Source organism: Oncorhynchus keta, chromosome 15 (genome assembly GCF_023373465.1).
Source record: "Oncorhynchus keta strain PuntledgeMale-10-30-2019 chromosome 15, Oket_V2, whole genome shotgun sequence".
In the NCBI taxonomy this organism is placed as follows: Eukaryota; Metazoa; Chordata; class Actinopteri; order Salmoniformes; family Salmonidae; genus Oncorhynchus; species Oncorhynchus keta.
In genome coordinates, this window is record NC_068435.1 from 36,406,412 (window position 1) to 36,431,508 (window position 25,097).

Sequence of the window (25,097 nt, forward strand, 5' to 3'; positions counted from 1 at the left end):
GGTCAGAACATAAGATATGATTCTGTGACTAACTAATGCATTTCTAGGTAGCCTAAGAAATAATAACAAGAAAGTAGCTCAAAGTCTGCTCCACTCACCAGAGCATACTCGTAGATGATGGGTACGTCTGAGGCCCCATGCAGTCGGAGGCTGTGTAGCACCGCATCGTGGATCGTAGTGAACAGACAGCTTTTAGGGATGGACTCAGAGAAGAAGCCTGCACTCGATAACTGCTCCACCACACAGACTGGAGGAGAGACAAACCAGGTTAGACAATACACATGTGAACCCCAAACACACACACAGACAACACAAGCTACGGCCAGAGCGCTGGAGCCTGAATTACCACACATACCAGTGGCGGTCGGTGCCATTTTAAGATGAGGGATGATGATACTTTTTTATGAGCATGGCCTTACAGTGTTTCTATTACAGCATATTGGATGACTGTCATTCCTTTTCCATTCAACCAGCTCAACGTAACAACGATAGGTTTAGGCTACTACATGATACTCAAATGTTTCCAATATCCATCATGAGGTTGCTACAACCTAGCATATGAATTAACGTTTACCATGTAGGTACACAGGTTAAGATACATTTTAGTAATCAAGGTGACAGATATTGACACATTCAATACTGCCTTGCACACTCTTGTCAGCATCTAGCTGATCTAGAGTGTAATTATTAGTCCAACTGTTGCAAATTATAGTTTTTCTTGGACAAATTCAGGTATGTTTACAATTGTCTCATTCATCCCCCCTCTTGTCTCTAACTATTCCCCAGGTCGTTGCTGTAAATGAGAATGTGTTCTCAGTCAACTGAGCTGGTAAAATACATGTTTACATGTTAACTTTTCCAAGCCAAACCTTAATATAATAACCGCTAACCTCTGCAAACAGCCTACATTGTTGTCACCATATTAACGTCATAATCAACATAGCTACTAGATCTAACGCGTTAGTAAACCCACTACAATTATGCAGTATAGTGTGCAGTTGAGCAGTTATACCGGTGGGCCCTGGTAGGAATAAATTAATATAAATATATAAAACCAGAAGCTTACCTTGACTTGGAAGAGTTTCAGTGTTGGATAGCCAGCTAGCTAACATAGCATCCCTCTCTGTTTGAGATTGAGCCGGGTGTTTGAGTATGCTAAACTAGCTAGCTGCATTCGCTAGCTAAGAAAGTGAAAGTAAATAATTTAAAAAAATCTAAATCTCTCTATTTCTTGCTTCTCCTTCACTTGTTAATTAATTTGTTCAAAACTGTACAACTATTGTCTTTCTCGCTCTTTGAGTCAACTCCTCACCACATTTTACGCACTGCTAGCTAGCTGTAGCTTATGCTTTCAGTACTACCTTCATTCTCTGGACAACATGTCAGTTCATACTACAAGAACTCTGATAGGTTGGAGGATGTCCTCCAATGTTGTTATAATTACTGTGTAAGTCTATGGAAAGGGGTGAGAACCACATGCCTCCTAGGTTTTGTATTGAAGTCAATGTACCCAGAGGAGGACGGAAACTACGGTGCTACGCTACAGAGTGCTGTTGAATATATTGTAGACCTTCATTGCTAAACTGTGTTGTTTAATAAATGATTTGGTGACGTGAATATATTTAGTATAGTTTGTTACATATATGTTTGACTAGTTTTTTTTTTCAGAATTTCAATGAAGAGGATGGTCCTCCACTGACACATACTCACCTTGGCATCCAGTTAAATAAATGTCAATGTCAATCTTTCTGTAGTTTAGGAATATCTGCAAAAAAAGAGAAAGTCAAATAAGAAGTCCATGTTTCTCTCAGGGACTGTTTTTGTTACACCAGTTTGGATTGATCTTATTTTTCTCTTCCATCCCTCTTCATTTCCACCAATTTCTATCTGTGCCTCTTAGGTACATAGGGTACATAAAATATAATTTAGGCCTGCCAACTCACAGAAAACAAGACCTTTTGGTTGTTTTGAGCACAAGGCCACACAGGAGAGTGACTGCAAACAATGTTACATAAGAAGACTGGATACAAAGAAACTAACAATAATATACAAAGAAACTAACAATAATACATTTCTGAAAACATCTGTGAACCAAACCTCTTTCTCTCTTTCCTTGTCTCCTCTCTATCCCCTTTGTGCTCAAACCCCACTCCTTCATCACCATTGTTCAAAACCACACACACTCATACGTTTTTCAGCGTCTTCACAGTGGCCGTGTCAGCAAAGTTGGCTGTGGATAGGTCCAGGATGATGGTGTGTGTGTTGTTGACGGAGCTCCACCCCATCTCTCCATTTCTTCCGGTACTGGACATCTGGGTCATGTGATCATCGCCACGAATATCAGTTTTAGAGTCCTGGTCGAACCCGTTACCTTGCTGCTCAAAACCCCAGTTCACCTTGACAGAGAGACAGAGTTTCAAACTTTACTCTGCTCTGATAAAATACACATTTCAAAAGCATTATGGGCTTATTAGATTGACAGAGAGACAGAGTTTCAAACTTTACTCTGCTCTGATAAAATACACATTTCAAAAGCATTATGGGTTGGCCTAGGTGCACCTGGAGGTTTTACTGAAGCACCAAATTTAGCACAGCGGTAGATTTATGTAAACTAAAAAGATTTCGATATGGAGCCGCCCGAGATTTGGCCCCTGGGGGAACGTGGCAGTATTTTTTTTAATAGCCGTATACGATAACACTATTTTACAATTCAGAAGGTCTATTTTGAGAAAAACACACATCTATCATGAATGTTTTTACATATGGAGCCACCACAGATTTAGACTACGTGACATTGCAGGAAAATGAATCCATGCTTTTGTCACTTCAAGGTTAGACTACTGCAATGCTCTACTTTCCGGCGACCCAGATAAAGCACTAAATAAACTTCAGTTAGTGCTAAAACGCCTGCAATAATCTAGACTAGAACCCAAAATATGTTTATCATATTACCCCAGTGCTAGCCTCTCTACACTGGCTTCCTGTTAAGGCTAGGGATGATTTTAAGGTTTTACTGCTAACCTACAAAGCAATACCTGGGCTTGCTCCTACCTATCTTTATGATTTGATCCTGCTGTACATACCTAAACGTACGCTATGGTCACAAGACGCAGGCCTCCTTACTGTCCCTAGAATTTCGAAGCAAACAGCTGGAGGCAGGGCATTCTCCTATAGAGCTCCATTTTTAAGGAAGGGTCTGCGTATCCATGTGAGAGAAGCAGACTCGGTCTCAACCTTTTGGTCTTTATTTAAGACTAATTTCTTCAGTAGGTCTTATGATTGAGTATAGTTTGTCCCAGGAGTGTGAAGGTGAACGGAAAGGCACTAGAGCAAAAACCACCCTTGCTGTCTCTGCTTGGCCGGTTCCCCTCTCTCCACTGGGATTCTCTGTCTCAAACCCTATTACATTGGCTGAGTCACTGGCATACTGATGCTCTTCCATGTCATCCCTAGGAGGGGTGTGTCACTTGAGTGAGTTGAGTCACTGACATGATTTTCCTGTCCAGGTTGGCGCCCCCTTCTTGGGTTCGTGCCGAGGGGGAGATCTTTGTGGGCTATACTCGTTCTTGTCTCAGGATAGTAAGTTTGTGGTTGAAGATATCCCTCTAGTGGTGTAGGGGCTGTGCTTTGGCAAAGTGGGTGGGGTTATTTCCTGTTTGTTTGGCCCTGTCCGGGGGTATCATCAGACGCGGCCACAGTGTCTCCCGGCCCCTCCTGTCTCAGCCTCCAGTATTTATGCTGCAAAGGTTTGTGTCGGGGGACAAGGGTCAGTCTGTTATATCTGGAGTATTTCTCCTGTCTTATCCGGTGTCCTGTTTGAATTTAAGTCTGCTCTCTCTAATTCTCTATCCTTTCTTTCTTTCTGATGACCTGAGCCCTAGGACCATGCCTCAGGACTACCTGGCCTGATGACTCCTTGCTGTCACCAGTCCACCTGGTCGTGCTGCTGTTCCAGTTTCAACTGTTCTGCCTGTGGCTATGGAACCCTGGCCTGTTCAGCAGACATGCTACCTTGTCCCAGACCTGCTGTTTTCAACTCTAGAGACAGCAAGAGCGGTAGAGATACTCGGCTATGAAAATCCAACTGACATTTACTCCTGAGGCGCTGACCTGTTGCACCTTCTGTTATTATTATTATTTGACCCTGGGGTGGCTCCATATCTGAATCTTTTCAGGGTACAAACATCTACACAATTGTTTTGCTTAAATGCCTCACTATACTGTAGTACATTACACTACACACCTGTCCGTTGATGGGTCGGTCAACTAGGGCAATGGCTGTCTGGTTCAATTTCAGGTCTGGGGAACCTTTCTCTTCATCCCTCTTGTCATCTGGATGGACTGTATTGTTGGGTAGGCGTCCATTCACACCATTCTGGGAAGGGAAGAGAAATAAGGTCACTAACAATTTTTGTGTGTGTGGTTTTTAGTCCTACACTACAGTTCAAAAGTTTGGGGTCACTTAGAAATGTCCTTGTTTTTGAAAGAAAAGCACATGTTTGGACCATAAAAACAACATCAAATTGATGAAAAATACAGTGTAGGCATTGTTAATGTTGTAAATGACTATTGTAGCTGTAAACGACAGATTTTGGGGGAATATCTACATTTATTAGCAACCATCACTCCTGTGTTCCAATGGCACGTTGTGTTAGCTAATCCAAGTTTATCATTTTAAAAGGCTAATTGATTATTAGAAAACCCTTTTATAATTATGTTAGCACAGCTGAAAATGGTTTGTCCTGATTAAAGAAGCAATAAAACTGGCCTTTAGACTAGTTGAGTATCTGGAACATCAGCATTTGTGAGTTTGATTACACGCTCAAAATGGCCAGAAACAGACTTATCTTCTGAAACTCGTCAGGCTATTCCATGCGAGAAACAGCCTAGAAACTAACTTCATTAAATAGTACCCGCAAAACACCAGTCTCAACGTCAACAGTGAAGAGGCGACTCCGGGATGCTGACCTTCTAGGCAGAGTTCCTCTGTCCAGTGTCTGTTCTTTTGCCCATCTTAATCTTTTATTTTTATTGACCTGTCTGAGATATGGATTTTTCTGTGCAACTCTGCCTAGATATCAAAACACTGTCTATATAAACAACCATATCAGGTTGGTCCCATTGTCAGAATCCCGGAGCCGCCTCTTCACTGTTGACGTTGAGACCTGTGTTTTGCGTGTACTATTTAATGAAGCTGCCAGTTGAGGACTTGTGAGGTGTCTGTTTCTCAAACTAGACACTTGTCCTCTTCTTTCAAAAACAAGGACATTTCTAAGTCAAATCAAATGTATGTATATATCCCTTCGTACATCAGCTGATATGTCAAAGTGCTGTACAGAAACCCAGCCTAAAACCCCAAACAGCAAGCAATACAGGTGTAGAAGCAAGTGATCCCAAACTTTTCAACGGTGGTGTTAAATGAGATAAATGTATGTATATATCCCTTCGTACATCAGCTGATATGTGTGTTGGACGTGTATTATACCTTTTTTGCCTCTTTTTTGGCTTTGTTTTTTTCTTTCTCGTCTTTTCTCTTTTCTTCAGTGTCTCTTTTCTTCTTTTTCATCAGCAGCATTCCAATGTCAATTCCACTCTGTGTAAGAAAATGAAATGGAGGGCTTGAGATAAAGAGAGTGAAGGAGACAGAAAGCAATTCTGAGAAAGAGGGCTATTGTGAGAATGACACACAAACACTAGTCACACGTGGGTCGGCTGTTTGTTCACCCGCACCCAACCACAATTCCTAATAACACATTTTCAACCACAGGGGTGTGTCAGAAAAATGTGTGCTATTTTCACAGTGGAAATGATGAGCGCAATAGGTGGAAGTGGCACAAAACGACTGTTTTAATAAATACATTGTAGGTGTGACGAGGGCATGGCCACTCACTGGCCAATCAACGTGTTTAATGGCCTAAGGCTGTGTTCCCCGTCCTATTGGAGTTATCAGAATCTGCTCGTTCCCAGTTGGAAATTTCAATTGAATGACCCCGAATCCAAGTCAGAATGACAAGTGGGAAACTGAGAAAATGTTGTTACCCGATTTCCCACCACTGACCTTTTACTCTTTCAACCAAAAGATGACGACAAATTCCTTATCAATATGAATAATGAAGCTAGTCTGACCATATTGTCAATGTTAAGCAAGCTAGCTAACTTCATTATTAGCAATGTTAGCAAGCTTATCAAGCTATCTAAAATCTTATTGGTTGAAGAATTGTTCAGAGTTCTAAAGCACTTGAACACATCCACGTCAGACTGACAACTTCCCACAAGCAAGTGAAGCCAGCCTAATATGGCATGCCGTTGTCTCAAGTTAATTCATAGTCGTTGCGTTGTCATCAACTCTGAATATTCCTAGTAGAACCCTTCAACCAAAGAACCCTATGCACATTATGTTTCAGATGAGTACTGATTTTGTATCTTATTATTAGTGGAGTGTTCAGAGTTCTCAACTGACATTAATATTGTTCATTTCAATCAAATCAAATAACATTTTATTAGTCACATGCGCAGAATACAACAGGTGTAGAATTTACAGTGACATGCTTACTTACGAGCCCCTAACCGACAGTGCGGTTAAAAAAATACGGATCAGAATAAAAGGTAAAAGTCATTAAAGAGCAGCAGAAAAAAATAACAATATACAGTTGAAGTGGGAAGTTTACATACACTTAGGTTGGAGTCATTAAATCTTGTTTTTCAACCACTCCACTAATTTCTTTTTAAAGGCACAGTCAACTTAGTGTATGTAAACTTCTGACCCATTGGAATTGGGATACAGTGAATTATTAGTGAATTAATCTGTCTGTAAACAATTGTTGGAAATATTACTTGCCATGCACAAAGAAGATGTGACTTGTCAAACTGACTTGTCAAAACCATAGTTTGTTAAACAGCTCGGAAAATTCCAGAAAATTATGTCATGGCTTTAGAAGCTACTGATAGACTAATTGACATCATTTGATTCAATTGGAGGTGAACCTGTGGATGTATTTCAAGGCCTACTGTCAAACCCAGTGCCTCTTTGCTTGACATCATGGGGGAATCAAAAGAAATCAGCCAAAACCTCAGAAAAAAAGGTTGACCTCCACAAGTCTGGTTCATCCTTGGGAGAAATTTCCCAAAGCCTCTAGGTACCACGTTCATTTGTACAAACAATAGTACGCAAGTATAAACACAATGGGTCCACGCAGCCGTCATACCGCTCAGGAAGGAGACGTGTTCTGTCTCCTAGAGATGAACGTACTGTGGTTGTGAAAAGTTCAAATCAATAGCAAAGGACCTTGTGAAGATGCTGGAGGAAACGGGTACAAACGTATCTATATTCACAGGAAAACGAGTCCTATATTGACATAACCTGAAAGGCCGCTCAGCAAGGAAGAAGCCACTGCTCCAAAACCGCCATAAAAAGCTAGACTACATTTTGCAACTGCACATGGAGGCAAAGATTGTACTTTTTGGGGAAGTGTCCTCTGGTCTGATGAAAAAAAAAATAGAACTGTTTTGCCATAATGACCATCGCTATGTTTGGAGGAGAAAGGGGGAGGTTTGTTCTGTTCGGTGACCTAAACTGGGATATGCTTTAACACCCCGGAAGTCCTGCAATCTAAGATAGATGCCCTCAATCTCACACAAATGATCAAGGAACCCACCAGTTACAACCCTAAATCCATAAACATGTGCACCCTCATAGATCTTATCCTGACCATCTTGTCCTCCAAATACACCTCTGCCTTCTTCAAAAAGGATCTCAGGGGTCACTGCCTCGTTGCCTGCATCAGCTATGGGTCCACGGTCAAATGACCACCCCTCATCATTGTCAAACGCTCCATAAAACACTTCTCCGAGCAGGCTTTTCAATTTGACCTGGCCCGGGGATCCTGGAAGGACATTGACCTCATCCCGTCAGTCGAGGATGCCTGGTCGTCCTTTAAAAGTCATTTCCTTTCCTTAAATAAGCATGCCCCTTTAAAAAAAAATTGAACTAAGAACAGATATAGTCCTTGGTTCACTCCAGACCTGACTGCCCTCGACCAGCACAAAAACATCCTGTGGCGGACTGCAATAGCATCGAATAGTCCCTGGGATATGCAACTGTTCGGTGAAGTCGGGAACCAATACACGCAGTCAGTCAGGAAAGCAAAGGCTAGCTTTTGCAAACAGAATTTGCTCCAAAAAGTTCTGGGACACTGTAAAGTCCATGGAGAACAAGAGCACCTCCTCCCAGCTGCCCACTGCACTGAGGCTAGGTAACACTGTCAAAACCGATAAATCCACAATAATCAAGAATTAGAATAAGCATTTCTCCACTGCTGGCAATGCTTTCCTCCTGGCTACCCCAACACCGGACAACAGCTCTGCCCCCCGGGTTACTTGCCCAAGCCTACACAGCTTCTCCTTCACCCAAACAGCAGATGTTCTGAAAGATCTGCAAAACCTGGACCAGTACAAATCAGCTGGGCTAATCAATCTGGACCCTCTCTTTCTAAGATTATCAGCCGCCATTGTTGCAACCCCTATTACCAGTCTGTTCAACGTCTCTTTCATATTGACCAAGATCCCTAAAGATTGGAAAGCTGCCGCGGTCATCCCCCCTCTTCAAAGGGGGTGACACTCTAGACTCAAACTTTTCTCTGTATATATCAACAATGTCGCTGTGGGGTGATTCTCTGATCCACTTCTACACAGACGACACCATTCTGTATACATCTAGCCCTTCTCTGGACACTGTGTTGACAAACCTTCAAACGAGCTTCAATGCCATACAACACTCCTTCCATGATCTCCAACTGCTCTTAAATGCTAGTAAAACTAAATGCATGCTTTTCAACCGTTCGCTGCCCGCACCCGCCCGGCCGACTCGGATCACTACTCTGGACAGTTCTGACTAAGAAAATGTGGACAAGGTGTCTGGTTAGACTGTAAACTCTCCTTCCAGACTCATATTAAACATCTCCAATGTTGTTGTTTGTGTCGCATTGCTTTGCTTTATCTTGGCCAGGTCGCAGTTGTAAATGAGAACTTGTTCTCAACTAGCCTACCTGGTTAAATAAAGGTTAAATAAAAAAATTATAAACTCAAGCCTATAGAAAATTGGTGAGCAGAACTGAAAAAGTGTGTGCGGGCAAGGAGGCCTAAAAACCTGACTCAGTTACACCAGCTCTGTCAGGAGGATTGGGCCAATATTCACCCAACTTATTGTGGGAAGCTTGTGGAAGGCTGCAAAAAACGTTTGACGCAATTTAAAGGAAATGCTACCAAATACTAATTGAGTGAATGTAAACGTCTGTCACGACTTCTACCGAAGTCGTTGCCTCTCCTTGTTCGGGCGGTGCTCGGCGTACGACGTCACCGGTCTTCTAGCCATGATTGATCCTTTTTTCATTTTCAATTGGTTTTGTCTTGTCTTCCCACACACCTGTTTTCAATCCCATTCATTACCTGTTGTGTATTTAACCCTCTGTTTCCCCTCATGTCTTTGTCAGAGATTGTTTTATTGTCAGTGGAGTGCGATTGTTGTTTAGGTGCGTGTCGGGGTCCTCGTACCCATGTTTGTTTGTTTGTTTATGTACAGTTAGTGTTATGGAGCATACTCGTTGGACTTTATTAAAAGACATAATTTTACACTCCATTTGACTCTCCTGCGCCTGACTTCCCTGCCACCTAATTACACCTATGCATGACAACTTCTGACCTACTGGGAATGTGACGAAAGAAATAAAAGCTGAAATAAATAATTATCTCTAGCATTATTCTGAATGCGAAATATCTGGGTAGCCATTTGACTAGATATTCAGGAGTCTTATGTCCTTGAGGGTAGAAGCTATTCAGAAGCCTCTTGGACCTAGACTTGGCACTCCGGTCGTGCTTGCCGTGTGGTCGCAGGGAGAACAGTCTATGACTAAGGTGGCTGGAGTCTTTCACAATTTTTAGGGCCTACCTCTGACACCGCCTGGTATAGGGGTCTAGGATGGCAAGAAGATTGGCCTCAGTGATGGAATGGGCCATTAGCACTACCCTCTGTCGTGCTTTGAGGTCGAAGGCTGAGCAGTTGCCATACCAGGTTGTGATGCAGCCAGTCAGGATGCTCTTGATGGTGCAGCTGTAGATCCTTTTGAGTCTCCTGAGGGGGAATAGGTTTTGTCTTGCCCGCTTCACAGGTGTCATGGTGTGCTTGAACCATGTTAGTTTGTTGGTGTGATGTGGACACCAAGGAACCTTTCAACCTGCTTCACTGCAGCCCCATCGATGAAAATGGGGGTGTGCTCGGTCCTTTTTCCTGTAGTCCACAATCACCTCCTTTGTCTTAAGTTGCATTTAACTCATTAAGCAGTCATTCCTATCCAGAGGGACTTGCAGGATCAATTAGGGTTCCATGCCTTGCTCATGAGCACATTGTAAGATTTTTTTACCAAGTTTGATCAGGGATTCGAACCAGCAAACTTTTGATTTCTCGTCTAACGCTCTTAAGCGCTAGGCTACTTGCTTATAGTCTGTATGTAATATCAAGACTCTGGATGATTCATATCGATGTGCTGCTACAGTCTGTTATGACCGAAAATAACTTCTGAACATCAGAACTGGGATTACGATTTCTCCTTTGACGAGTTCGATGAGAAAGATATATTGCTCTCCCGGGAACAGGCTCAGATCCCGGTCATTTGCATGAAGAAAAGACGGAGGAAAAGAGTACGCAGATCGGGCTGACTTTTGAGAATCTGTAGGCGAGCGAGTAAACTCCCACTGCCATCAATTCTAATTGCTGACATGCAATCATTGGAAAATGAAATTCATGACCTACGTTTACGATTATCCTACCAACGGGATATTAAAGAGCTTCTATCCCAAGCCATAAGACTGCTCAACAATTAATAAAATGGCCACCGGAAAATTACATTGACTCCCCCCCTCCATTTGTTTTGTACACTGCTGCTACTCACGGTTTATTATCTATGCATAGTCACTTCCCCCCTACCTACATGTAGAAATGACCTCTAACCTGTACCCCCGCACACTGACTTGGTACTGGTACCACTTGTATATAACTTCGTTATTGTGTTACTTTTTATTATTTTTTACTTTAGTTTATTTGGTAAATATTTTATGAACTCTTCTTGAACTGCACTGTTGGTTAAGGGCTTGTAAGCAAGCATTTCACGGTAAGGTCTACACTAATTCGGCGCATGTGACAAAGTTTGATTTTGATTTGATCGAACGACACAACCTCTCCAAATCACCAAAATGTTCCAAAACTGAGATATAGTTTGTCAGTTGTAGGGGTCCATTGTGGATTGAAACTACAGTTTATTAAATAGCATAGGCTACGAGTAATAACAACTGTAAAAAAGGTGTGACCAATATTGCCCTTGTCGTCAAGCAAGTTTCCAATTGAACTAATCATGTCTGTATTTAAAGCAACTGCCCAGTGTTTACAGATTTCAATGAGATATGAGTGAAATCATTTTTCCTTAAGAATTGTTTTAAGTATTTTAAAAGGTGTGGGCGTATACCGGTCATAAAAGAATCACACTACCTTCTCCTGCAGTGCGTCCAGGTATAGCTGAGCGTTGGTATAGTACATTGTGGTGGAGGAACGGAAGATGGTGATACCTGGTATCTCTTTAGCCTGTGGGACAAACCAACACACAAACAGGGGAGTTCAATAGATGGTCATCTAAAAACTGTTTTAAAACCCACTGACACCCCCCTAATTACATATTACAGTTTTGTTTTATTGCTTTGGTCTTATTTTCAAAAGTATGTGATGAATTTCCAAAACTCTTAGTACAAAAGTCAACTGGTAACAATTGTAACATGGACAGTCTTGCATTCATTTTGTTTGTTCACCACATAACCACTGAAATCATTGCATGCCTCTATTACAGTACTGTAATCGCCAACGCAGTTTTAGTAAAGCAGTGTGAACTCTGCATTGTAAAAGGCGAATACTTTATATGAACATGTGTTGCAATGTGAAACGTGTATTTCTAGATGAAACACTGATTAAGTTTGGTGAAAAAAAGGACTGTATGATTTTGTTGTAGTTGGTCAGTTAAATGTACTTAGAGTTTTGAAACAACTACCTTTTTGATGATCTGTTTTGGACTAAAAGTTGTGAAAATGTACCACATGAAAATTGCAATAAAGCGATACAAAAAAACGTGTAAACAGCTCCGTCTCACCTCCTCATATGTTTCTGTATCCAGGTAGAGCTCAGTCCCAGGAACATGCCCCAGGATAGAGTACCTCGGCCTGGGAGAGAGAGCACGCACGCGCGAGAGAGAGAGAGGACAGATGTTATCTTCTTTAAGAAGAAGAGAAACACAATACTTTCACTTTAGAACAATGGTATTCAAAGTCCGAGTCGCGACCAGTGGGATTGCCCAAAATATTATAATAATACGATTGCAGATTTTTGTATGGGACAATATACAAACGTTTCTGAGAAAGATATTTACTGGTTTCTTTTCATTTCGGTAAGAAATTTAAACTTGATGAAGGTTATTTGTTGATGCAAAAATGTCAATTTACCAATTTTTAAGGTTGTATCATCTTATTTGGGGTGGGGTCGTGAGAAAATATAGCAAAAAAAATGGGTCCCCCTCTGAAAAAGTTTGAATACCACTGTTTTAGAAGTATTAATCTATCTTACTCTCTCTCATAAGAAAACAAACAAACACAAACACGTGTGCTCATGCACACACACTCATACAAAAACACTTTTTAGAATCTGCCTTTCCTTTTGCTGGACCCCAGAATGAGTAGCTGCTGCCTTGGGGATCCATAATAAATACAAATAAAATACACTCAGACTTACAGTTGTGTTTTGAAGATGACAGTGAGCATAGAGAAGCCGATGGATACACCAAGGCCGATGTCCAGGTTCAGCAAGATAGTACACACCAGAGTTACCAACCACACCAGCTAGGGGACAGCAGGTACACAGGTAATCAGTATGTGGAAAACCCAGGAATCAGGGTTTCCCAAACCCCATTTGAGTCATATACGTTAATCTCAAGTTAGGATGCATGTTTTAGGATATAAATATGAAGTGTATAGATGTGTTATTCACCACTCGGACTCCCGAGTGGCGCGGCGGTCTAAGGCAATCCATTTCAGTGTAAAAGGCGTCACTACAGTCCCGGGAAGGAATTCAGACTGAATCACATCCGGCTGGGATTGGGAGTCCATAGGGCAGCACACAAATCATTGTAAATTAGATTTTGATGTTAACTGACTTGTCTAGTTAAATATAGGTAAAATAAACAAAAATAAAAGCTCTCACCAGGTCGACCTTATTGCTCTTCCAGAGTGCAGGAATGTCTTTAAACTGCATAAAAAGGCCTTTCAGGTTCACAAGCACTATACAGGCCAGGACAGCCTAGGGGACACACAAACACTCATCAGATCAGTGGTGTTGTCTGTGTTTGGATGAGGTGGAGGTGATGGAGACATAGATACCTTGGGTAGCTCCTCAAACAGTGTCCCCAGTTGCAGAATGAAGATCAGCACAAGTACTGAAGAAATCAGCCCCACAACCTGACAAAATGTACAAATACACACATCAGTTAGTGTGCACGTGTGTGTAAATATTAGCAAGTGGAGATACGTGTATGTGCATGCATGAGTGTAGGTCTTTGTGTGTTACCTGTGTCTTGCCCCCAGTGCTATCCTGGAGGAGGGTACGGGACGGAGAAGCAGCAATGGCGTGGCATTGAAATAGTCCTCCCACTATGTTACAGAGACCAACAGCCACCATCTCCTAGAAAGAGAGAAAGAGAAAAATAGTTTGAAAGAGAGGGGGGAGATTACAAGAATGGAGAGGCTCAATTAAAATGGGGTTTATTTACTTGTGGCCACCCCCAGTAAATAAGTCCTAGTGCTTATTCCGTGGTATATTCAGTATTATTTTCACAGCTCCTGGTGTACTTCTCCTTCATACATGACAGAAAAGAGCGTGTCGGCCATTAAACATTCAGGATCAGAGAGCTGTAAGCTGGTACAGACACTGTGGGTTCCCTTCTTGTCTCACTCCTTCAGAGCAAAGCAAACCCAAGCGTGTGTGTGTGTGTGTGTGTGTGTGTGTGTGTGTGTGTGTGTGTGTGTGTGTGTGTGTGTGTGTGTGTGTGTGTGTGTGTGTGTGCGCGCATGTCCCACCTGGTTGCTGTCCACATCGTAGCCGTGTTTTTGGCCGAAGATTTTTCCCAAGGAGATGTTAAGGGCATATCCCACTATGCCTACTACGAATGCATCACCAACTACCGAACCCCACATACTGACGTCAGGTGATCTGGGAGGCTTTAATCTGAGGATAAAGAAGAAAGGGAGATGGGGAGAAGACAGGAGTGGAGAGAAAGGGAGAGGAAGAGAGGGAGAGTTTAAAGTGGACAGGGGGAGGAAGGGATAGAGGAGAATTATGTGGTTCAAAGACACTGTAAAAATGTATCTCATTGATTACTGCCTCGTCCAGACCCCTCCTCCTTCCAGTCCTGCAATCTGAAGACCATGCAGAATCAGCTAAAACACATGTCCAAAACTGCCTTAGCAAATCTTGATGAAACAGGTTGACATTTACTGGCTGTTGATAATTGTTTCACTGTCAACACACTTCTCTCTGCTCACTGTATCTGTTTCCTTATCTGACTTTAACATTTTTATCTCTTCACCTTATGTAGCCCGGCCCACTCAACCCAGTTCCATTCAAACGCGATTGTGTTTGTGTTTTCCTTTCACAACTTCTGTCAACGCTAGTGAATTACCTCAGAGTGGTAGCCAGCGAATAATTAAAAAACAAGCATCATTAACACATCTTAACAAATAAACAAAAACATGGCTCACATTTGGGAACACACACAAATGGCTCTTCAGAGGTCGGATGGTATCACCGTACCCCATCCGTCCATGATTAATATTTGGGCGGATGACATGATAAAATGGCCTGAAATTCCGTATGGGGACATTTTTCATTACTTCGTGCTCTTCTTGGGAGTGGATGGTTTCACTACGAAAAATGAACTCCACAGTTGTTAAGGTGGGCCGAGAGGAGGGAAAAGGATTGGTATTTTTGAAGGCCGATGTTCAGCCCAGACAATCAAGCAGCTCTTACCACTCTGCTTGGGTACTTGTATCCAACAACGGATCAGTAGAGATGGCTGAATTGAGAATGTTATGATTGGTTATGGTAACATGTATTTGTGGATCAACAGAACTGCTGTATTAATGAGGGAATCTGTAAGTATCCTGTCAAATCTCATGTTGGTGAAGCAAGGTAGGTTTATGGAGGTAAGGTTTATCCAGGTGAGTAGTGTCACGTTCTGACCTTAGTTCCTTTGTTTTGTCTTTTGTTTTAGTATGGTCAGGGCGTGAGGTCTATGTTAGTTTGTCTATGATTTTCTATTTCTGCGTTTGGCCTGGTATGGCTCTCAATCAGAGGCAGCTGTCAATCGTTGTTCCTGATTGAGAACCATATTTAGGTAGCCTGTTTTCCATTGTGTTTTGTTGGTGGTTATTTTCTGTTTAGTGTCGTACCTTACAGGACTGTTCGTTCTTTGTTTATCGTTTTGCTTTCATTGTTCTTTAAAATATGAACCCTTAACCTCTTAGAACTCTTGCTCTATACTGCCCCTGTTGGAGAAAGTGCGTGCCCATAGTAAACTGAAAATATTTTTCCCCAAAATTGCTAATATATGCATATAAAAAATATTATCGAATAGAAAACACTCCAAAGCTTCTAAAACCGTTTAAATTTTGTCTCTATGTAAAGCAGAACTCTCATGGCATGCATTCTCCCAAATGCTCTCTTGTCATGGAAAAAGTTGGCCCAACTTTGACGTCATCTCACACGCACTTCCCAAACAGCTACCACTCTGGGAACAGTCTGTACGTGTTCAGCACGGGAGTTTGAGCGAGCCGAAACCTCTCGGCCAAGCGAAAAAAAAGGTGACTGTTACGCGCGCTCTGGCCGGGTGATGTATTTTCTTCAGGATCGATTAAACGACATGTGTGTTTCTGTTCGTCCTCACGATTTCTGTGCACCTTTATAACATGTTAAAGCTTAATTATGAACATAGTTTGACAAGTTTACTCGACATATAATATGTAATTTCGACGTTTTGGTGCGCATCCACTTGAATTTTGCCTTAACCTCTTAGAACTCTTGAGAACCGAAAGACACAGACTTGAAAACTAAACGCTGGTTTGGTAAGTATAATCCCTTCCAGGTCTTTTGATGGAAGAACAGCAAAGTTAAGGGAATATTTATGTGGTACATTTGGGTTTCTGTCGACTCCAAGATAGAGGAGCGATAATGCTAATTTTGGAGCGCCGACTCCTAGTATAGCCTAGTGAACGCAACCTGTAACGTTAAAAATAAATGTAACACAGCGATTGCATTTAGAACAAGTGCATCTTCCTATACATATGTAAAACATGCATATTTAGTCAAAGTTTATGATGTGTATTCCTTGTTAGCTGACGTTATCTGCCGGAGCTATCGGCATTTCTCCTGACATTTTAGTAGCATTTTTTGAACGATGCATCATGTAAACAGAGATTTATGGATATATATTGCAGATTATTGAAAAAAAAATGAATGTACTGTGTAACATGTTATATTACTGTCATCTGATGAAGATTTCAAAAGGTTAGTGAAATGATTTTTCTTTTAATCCTGCGTTTGTTGATTGCATATTTTTTCCTACTTGGCTATGCAAATGAGCTATGTCTGTGGTGGTGGTTTGACATAAATATGTGCTATGTTTTCGCCGTAAAACATTTTAGAAATCTGACTTGCTGGGTAGATAAACAACTTGTTTATCTTTCATTTGAGCTATTTTACTTGTTAATGTGTGGAGGTTAAATAATTTTAGGAATATTTTTTCGCATTGTGCGTTATGCTAATGAGCTTGAGCCGTAGTCACGAACCCGGATCCGGTATTGGTAGACTATGAGGTTTTAACACGCTGCGCATTGGTCCTCCTCTCCTTCCCCAGATGACAAGCGTTACAAGTAGGGTATAACATTAATTTAGACATGTCAGCATCACATGTATTTCTTTAGTGTTACTGTTTTCTGGGTGAATAAGGTTTGTATAATATCATTGTGGTTGGGGGTAATGCCTAAAGTATGGTAAGTACAAGTGGTCATCTCATTGGGAACAATCGCAAGGTAAGTTTATGATGAAACTTACATGTGTTTGGATGAAGTTGATCACAGTCCTCAGTCACACAATTGTTAATAATGTTATTTTCTCTGAATGTCTTGTTGTAACAAACATTCGATCACCGGTGCAGAATGGGCTAACTGGCATAGCCTGGACAGTTGAGCAGTGTTGGAGTTAAGGGGAATGGCTGTGATTATCTGGATGATGTCTTCAATGGGGAAGCCTGTGATGTGAAGGCGATGGAGGGCACACCCCAACTGCAACATGGGCCACCTGGCTACTACATGCAGGTGGAAATTGGTATGTTTTGCATAGGACTGAGAAAGTAAGGTGTTCATCTGGACTCACAGCAAGTTGTCATCCATGTCCCATATGATACGCAGAGGCTGTCCTGAGGTTGAAGGCATTCTACTTTACACACATGCTGCTACTTATTTTTGAGGAGCATCAGGCAGACAGATTGTCAGTGACAAATATATGCAGCTCTGTATAAGTATGTAGTCAGATGTCTCTCCTGTTTGCAGTTACTATTAACCTCTTGAAGCTCGGGGGCACTATTTTTGTATTTTTGGAAAAATAACGTTCCCAAAGTAAACCGCCTGTTTCTCAGGACCAGATGCTAGAATATGCATATAATTGACAGCTTGGGATAGAAAACACTCTAAAGTTTCCAAAACCGTCAAAATATAACAGAACTGATATTGCAGGCGAAACCCTGAGGAAAATCCAATCAGGAAGTGACTTATTTTGAAACCCCTGTCTTTCTATGCATCCCTATTGCCCATTGAAAGGGATATCAACCAGATTCCTTTTTCTGTGGCTTCCCTAAGGTGTCTACAGCCTTTTAGATGTAGTTTCAGGCCTTTATTTTGAAGAATGAGCGTAATCGTCCACATTGCGTAAGTGGTCAGTTGTTGGCTCTGTGTGATTTTTGCGCAAACAGAGGTAGCCATTTTTCCTCCCTGTCCTAGTGAAAAGCCAACTGTCCCGGTTGATATATTATCGAATAGATATTTGAAAAACACCTTGAGGATTGATTATAAAAAACGTTTGCCATGTTTCTGTCGATATTATGGATATCGTTTGAAATTTGTTTGTTATCGTGACCGCTATTTCCGGTGGATTCCTAGTCATAAGGCATCAAACTAACAGAGGTATTTGGATATAAAAATATATTTATGGAACAAAAGGAACATTTGCTGTCTAACTGGGAGTCTCATGAGTGAAAACATCCGAAGCTCATCAAAGGTAAACATTTCATTTGATTGCTTTTCTGATTTTCGTGACCAGTTACCTGCCTCTAGGTGTACATAATGTTTTGCTAGTATATCGATAAACTTACACAAACGCTTGTCTTGCTTTGGCTGTAAAGCATAATTTCAAAATCTGAGATGACAGGGTGATTAACAAAAGGCTAAGCTGTATTTCGCTAGTGATTTCATGAAAGATTATTTCCTAGTAAGATTATTTGGCCTTTGCGCTATGCTATTTAACGTAGTTGATGACAATTATCCCGGATCTGGGATGGGTGGTTCCAAGAGGTTTTAACAAATAGTTTTCCAATTAAAATTAAATGTTTTTATGGCTTTATTTTTTATTAATATTAATGAGTATGTAAAACTAATTAAGTCGAGTTGTAATATAATTAATTTAAATGTATTTAATGTAACATTTGACAACTAATTCATATCCGTCGTGTACATGTGGTATCCTCTGACAGTTGTGTGCCTCTTTTTGTGAAGGCTGGAATTGTTCATTTGACTGTCATGTCTCAGATCCCAGATTGTGAAGCCCCGGTCCGCCATGACGTCATCACCTGGACAGAGGTACTCCGGGAACCCAGAGTCCGATGTTATATATTTACCTCCATATGCTGAGGAGATGAACATCAATGGCAACCAGGAACTTGATAGTGTTCTGGGCGTAGTAATGGCTGAATGACTCTGCCCTTGAATCCAGATTCTTTCACTTCTGTAAAGCAGTTTCTGAGCAGTCAATAATGCAGGTTGTTCCTGGGTAGTGGTTGATAAGACATTGTCGCATTGTAGCATGAATGGTTTCTCTTGGCAGCCATGGAATGTACTCTTTTCCTTTTCCATCATGTCAATCCAATAACTAATCACTCGACTGACAATACTCTGGGAAACACCAAACCTTTCTACTAGCTACTGTTGCAGCAAGTTGAGCTTCAGCTTCATCAGTGTTATCAGGAGTTGGTCTGTCAAGTCCACCGCTTTGAGCCAGAGCCATAAAGACTCAACGTCTTTAGGAGGTGGATGTAGGTCGTTTGGGGCTCCTCAGGTACATTCAGATTGACTTTGGTGTTCAAAACATTGCTGTAAAAACTGCCTTCTCTTCATTCAGTTGTTGAGATAGCCTTGTACTGAACATACTGTATAATGCTTGTCATGTTGACCAATTTTAGGATTTTGTACGGTTCTGTCTTTGTAAAACTATCAAGCTCCCAACTAAAAGTACCACTTTTGCATGCGCCAGTGTCACACAAATGTTGCCGGAAATAGAAACACAATTGGAACTAACTCGCCATGATCCCTGTGATGTTCCAGAACAAGGCAAATAGGATGACTCTTTCCCAATGAACTACTCCATATCACATTTCCTTATCTTCCCTCTTCCTCTCCTCTTCTCCTGTGGACTCAACTGACCTTAGAACTCCCCTAAACACCCACAAACACTAACGCATAAACACTCACCCTTTGGGGATCTGTCCGACGACGGCCACTTTGTATAGGCTGTGCAGTTTGCAGTAGTAAGAGATAACTGTTGCTACTATGATCTGTAACACACACATGGACACACATAAGTTACCATGCTCACAATAACACAACATCACCTGTCCTGTTGTGTACATGTGTATTTGTGAGTAAATCATTATATCAGACCCTGTGTGGCTTTGCTGTGTTCGGAATCCATGCACAAAAACAGGCCGATTATTTAACACAACTACTCATTTAATATATTTTATTGGATCAATTAATCAATCAATTAAACTGGAATGGTTTGGTGACATCAGCCAAGGTGACATGTTGCCCTCTAGTGGTTTTCACTAGACGTGTCGTTCAAGAGACCAAAAGAGAGGAATGAGGAGCAAAAGACTTCAGGATGATTGTATGACAAATAAACAGAGGTGTTAGATATAGAGCAGGGTTTCCCAAACTTGGTCCATGTGTTTGTTTTTTCCCTAGCACTACACAGCTGACTCAAATAACCGAGTTTGGTTAACCCTGGTATAGAGGACTTACCGTTATGAGTTCTATTGGAACGGGCACAGGCATTTTCTTCTCAAAGTAAATGTTGAGTTCTTTGACCGCTATGAGGACCGCCAAGGCCACTAGAGTTACCACCACGGCCGCAATGTTAGTCTCTGGCAGATGTCTACAGATATCTATTAGGAGCTAGAGAGAGAGAGAGAGTTTCTGCATACATGCAGCAGTTGGAAAACATTTACGACTTTTGTACGTGTGAATCATCTGTTTGTGTGTGGATGTGTTGTGTGCACTCACATAGACCTGAGACAGAGGCCCGGAGAAGCGTCCAACGCGGATCCCAAAGAGGCTTGGGAGTTGGGAAAGTACCACATGTATACCTGCTCCTGTCATGTAAGCACGTACCATGGGATCTGACAGGAACGTCACCGCAAAACCAAACCGAATCATGCCCAGCAGAAACAGAAAGATCCCACTCAGAAAAGTGGTGCTGGCTGCTATCTGTACTCTTAAGGCATCACGGGCTACTACATCGAGAACTTGAGTCCCATTGGTTCCATTTAGAGTCATGAAGTTACTGTTTGGGGCCAGCCTCTCTGTCGTGGTGCCTATCATGATGCTGGTCACAGCAAATGGGCCTGAGGGAACACACACACATTACACACACAAAATCAAGGTCGGGAGATCATTAGCATATTCCTTTGACCAAATTATATTAAAATATTAAAATTCTCTGTCCCCCCCCCCCAATTCCACACTCTGTCTTGCCTACGGAGATGTGTCTGGAGGTGCCAAAGATGCAGTACATGAGTACAGGGTAGAAGGAAGTGTAGAGGCCATACACTGGGGGCACAGAGGCCAGCAGAGCATAGGCCAAACCTGGGGAAACATTGAAGAAATGTCAGTGTTCATAGACTTCACAAAATAGATAGTTATCATATAGTATTCTCAGCCCAAAGAGATGCAACACTAACTTGAGATCAACTTGCGTAAATCAAGCTTTCACGTACCTCAGGCATTGGTATCAATGAAAGATTTACATGTGGTTACATGCAGTGGCTTAAAGTGACTAAGTACTCAGTGGTGTGAAGTACCACTTAAGAAATGTATATGGGTAGGCCTATCTGTACTTTAATATTTCTATTTGTCACAACTTTTACTCAACTACATTCCTAAAGAAAATAATGTACTTTTTAAACATTTACCTTCACCCTCCAAAAAACGGGTAACATTTTGAATGCTTAGCAGGACATGAACTGTCCAATATATTCACTTATCAAGATAACATCCCTACTGCCTCAGATCTGGGGAACTCACTAAACACAAATGCTTCATTTGAAAACTATGTCAGATTGTTGGAGTTTTTTCATGCTACTGTCTCGTTGGCTTAATATAAGGAGTTTGATTCATAGCATTTAACTTTACTTATACTCAAGTATAGCAATTGGTACTTTTCCTCCCATTGTTCTTACAGTAAGTACATGTTAAAATAAATCGTTTTAGACTTTTACTCAAGTAGTATTTTACTGGTTAACTTTTACTTGAGTCATTTTCTACACATTTTGGTCAGGTAAGACTACTTAGTACTTTTCCCACCATGTGTTGTTGATTTCAAGTTAGGATTGGGCCCTGTATGTGTGTTCAAACAGTAGAGGTGGTACAGACCCATAGGCAGGTGCATGATGCCAATGCTTATGCCAGATATGAGGTCTCCCAGTGCGTCTTGTCTCACTGAGTAACGAGGCAGCCATGACAGGATAGGTATAAAGCTCAGCACAGAACGCTTCAGCTTGGGCACTGAACACCTGCGACCAGGGGGAAGAGTTGGAGAAGTGGAGAAAAGAATAATACATTTTTGTTATCCATTTGTGACAACGGATGTGTTTCCGCTGTGTGTTGAATAGGGCATGCAGGCAACTCAGCTCCTTGAGTGCCACAGTGAGTGCAGGGTTTTGTTCCATTCCATCTCTTACACTTCTAATTAAACTAACCAGGAGTCTTAGAGCTAGGCTGGAACATTAGCCAGCACACATGATGGCAATTCAGGACCAGGTTTCATCTCCTTTGGTGGCACATAGAGCCTGTTAACACCGTGCCATAGGGCTGTAGTTACAATCGAGGCGGGAAAGGGAGTAAGCCTACATAGGATTTTGAAAAAAGATGAAATTCTACAATTAAAATAAATGTTCTATCACATTGACCATATTATTTTGGGGAAGCACAATTGATTCTGAGTTTGAGCATATCAAACTATTAATAAGATGTGTACGCTCAGATTTTGTATAAATCACTTGCGCTGCTCGCGGTTTGAAGTCCACAATGTACTGGGGAGGTTGTAAGGCGGGGTTCCCCAACTGGCGGCCTACTGGCCGAATTTGGCCCACGAGTGGTTTTATTTGTCTTATGTCATTAGACACAAAAGACTATTAAAAACACCAGGAAATCAGCTCCAGTGATTTACATTTTTGAAATCTGTTCCCAAGTATTCCCACTCAGAGTGACATGATCATATAAAAATGCAAGAAAGTTTTGAAATTATTATGCTTTAGTCAGATATTATATCTGTTTACGATTCTTGCGGTCAAATTGACTAATTATGTTCCGGCCCCCTGACCATCCGCCTAGTTGATACGTGTTCTATGGGTTGAGCTACATGGTGATGAACTTAGAGATCAGCCATTTAAAACCAGCAACTGTTTTTGCCGCTTCTGCCATAGACTCCTGGTCAAGTTCCGTTCCGAGGCATTGTAAAACCAGACGTCTTGATACAGGAAGAGCCGGCTGGTAGACGAGACTATTACTTTTTTAAGTGCAGTAACTTTGGGCTATTTACTGTATCTATTGGTGCGCTTGCTGAAGGCAAGAACACTCTAGATTTCATACATACTCATGTTATTAGGTGTGCTTGCTGAAGGAAAAGCACAACTTTAGATTTATATCTTAGTCTTTATTATTATATATAAAGTTTGCTTCGCTACCACACCCAGTGGGCCTCGGGATCATGTCATGGTATCTCTGTGCATTCAAATTGACATGAATAAAATGCAATTGTGAACATTGTCCATAGCTTATGCCTGACCATACCATTACCCCACCGCGACCATGGGGCACTCTGTTCACAATCAGCAAACCGCTCGCCCACACAACGCCATACATGCTGTCTGCCATCTACCCGGTACAGTTCAAACTGGGATCCATCCATGCTGAGTACACTCATCCAGTGTGTCAGTGGCCATCGAAGTAAAGCTTTTGCCCACTAATGTCAGAAGCGACGCCGAAATACAGTCGGTCAAGACCCTGGTGAGGACGATGATTGCAAGCAGATTAGCTTCCCGGAGACCGTTTCTAACAGTTTGCAGACATTCATTGGTTGTTTAAACCCACAGTTTCATCAGCTCTCTGGGTGGTTGGTCTCAGATGTCATGACATGGCCCTTTTTGGGTAAAGCGAGAGGCTTCCATCTCTCTCTCCTACACACAGGTTCTGTTATCTCAGGTCGTAAATTCCTGGAGACTCTCTCCCCCTGGCCACGCAGAAAGAGACACATAACGAGAACAAAGGATTTCACACGGCGTACTCCTAAATCCCCAAAATGGGGATTTGATACAAAATGTCCCCTTGTGAGAAGGTGGGAATGGTCCGTGGACACTTATGGGACGGGTATGACGAGTGTGTTTCATTTGGTGACCTCCGAGAGGACAGGAAACACACAACCATATCTCTGAATATGTACATTTCTCAATTATGGGGTTTGCATCTAATTCTTGTATAAAATGAATGAGTAAAGATTAAACTATTTATTAAATGAAGTAATATAACATTATACCTTTTAATGTGAAATAACTGTATTCCCTTTAAAGTTTAACTTCTTATGGCCAGGTGGGACGGAAGCGTCCCACCAGGCCAACATCCTGTGAAATTGCAGAGCGCGAAAATATGTTTATATATCAAAATAAAGCTTAACTTCTTCTTAATGCAGCCACTGTGTCAGATTTCAAAAGGCTTTACGGCGAAAGCAAACCTATGCGCGTTTGACCCAGAAATACGCAGGTTTCAACTCGCCCAACATGCCTACAAAGTATCTAATACGTTACCTGTAAACTTGGTCCAAACATTTCAAACAACATTCCTAATACATCTCAGGTATCCTAAAACGTAAATAATCGATAAAATATAACACCTCTAGGGGGTGTGGGATGCTACCGTCCAACCTGGCCAACATCCAGTGAAATTGCAGAGGGCCAAAATTCAAAAACAGAAATACTCATAATACAAATTAATGAAACATACAAGTGTTATACATCGGTTTAAAGATTAACTTCTTGTTATTCCAACTGCGGTGTCAGATTTCAAAAAGGCTTTACAGCGAAAGCAAACCATGCGATTATCTGAGAACAGCACCCAGCAGACAAATCATTACAAACAGTTACCAGCCAAGTAGAGGAGTTACACAAGTCAGAAATAGCGATAAAATAATCACTTATCTTTCATGATCTTCATATGGCTGCACTCACAAGACTCCATGTTACACAATAAATGTTTGTTTTGTTCTATAAAGGCCCTCTTTATACTCAAAAATGTGTGTTTTTGTTCAGTAATCCATTTGAACAAAGTGCGGTCACAACAGACAGACGAAAAATCAAAGTACCATAAAGGTTCGTAGAAACATGTCAAACAATGTTTATAATTAATCCTCAGGTTGTTTT

General features: G+C 41.5%; 1 protein-coding gene across 1 annotated transcript in view; it reads right to left on the reverse strand.

Annotated features, from left to right (window-relative positions):
• Nucleotides 1-25,097, reverse strand: part of LOC118394877 (solute carrier family 26 member 6-like) — a 35,921-nt gene that overhangs the window by 3,264 nt on the left and 7,560 nt on the right. The window contains exons 2-18 of the mRNA XM_052463953.1: nt 22,057-22,196; nt 21,160-21,270; nt 20,689-21,029; nt 20,428-20,580; nt 19,879-19,961; nt 14,161-14,308; nt 13,652-13,765; nt 13,465-13,542; nt 13,289-13,384; nt 12,821-12,927; nt 12,186-12,255; nt 11,537-11,629; nt 5,486-5,593; nt 4,244-4,375; nt 2,190-2,396; nt 1,711-1,765; nt 99-247 (exon numbers count right to left, since the gene is read on the reverse strand). Of these exons, the coding sequence (XP_052319913.1) occupies nt 99-247; nt 1,711-1,765; nt 2,190-2,396; nt 4,244-4,375; nt 5,486-5,593; nt 11,537-11,629; nt 12,186-12,255; nt 12,821-12,927; nt 13,289-13,384; nt 13,465-13,542; nt 13,652-13,765; nt 14,161-14,308; nt 19,879-19,961; nt 20,428-20,580; nt 20,689-21,029; nt 21,160-21,270; nt 22,057-22,196 (2,185 nt within the window). The remainder of the gene's footprint in view (nt 1-98; nt 248-1,710; nt 1,766-2,189; nt 2,397-4,243; nt 4,376-5,485; nt 5,594-11,536; nt 11,630-12,185; nt 12,256-12,820; nt 12,928-13,288; nt 13,385-13,464; nt 13,543-13,651; nt 13,766-14,160; nt 14,309-19,878; nt 19,962-20,427; nt 20,581-20,688; nt 21,030-21,159; nt 21,271-22,056; nt 22,197-25,097) is intronic.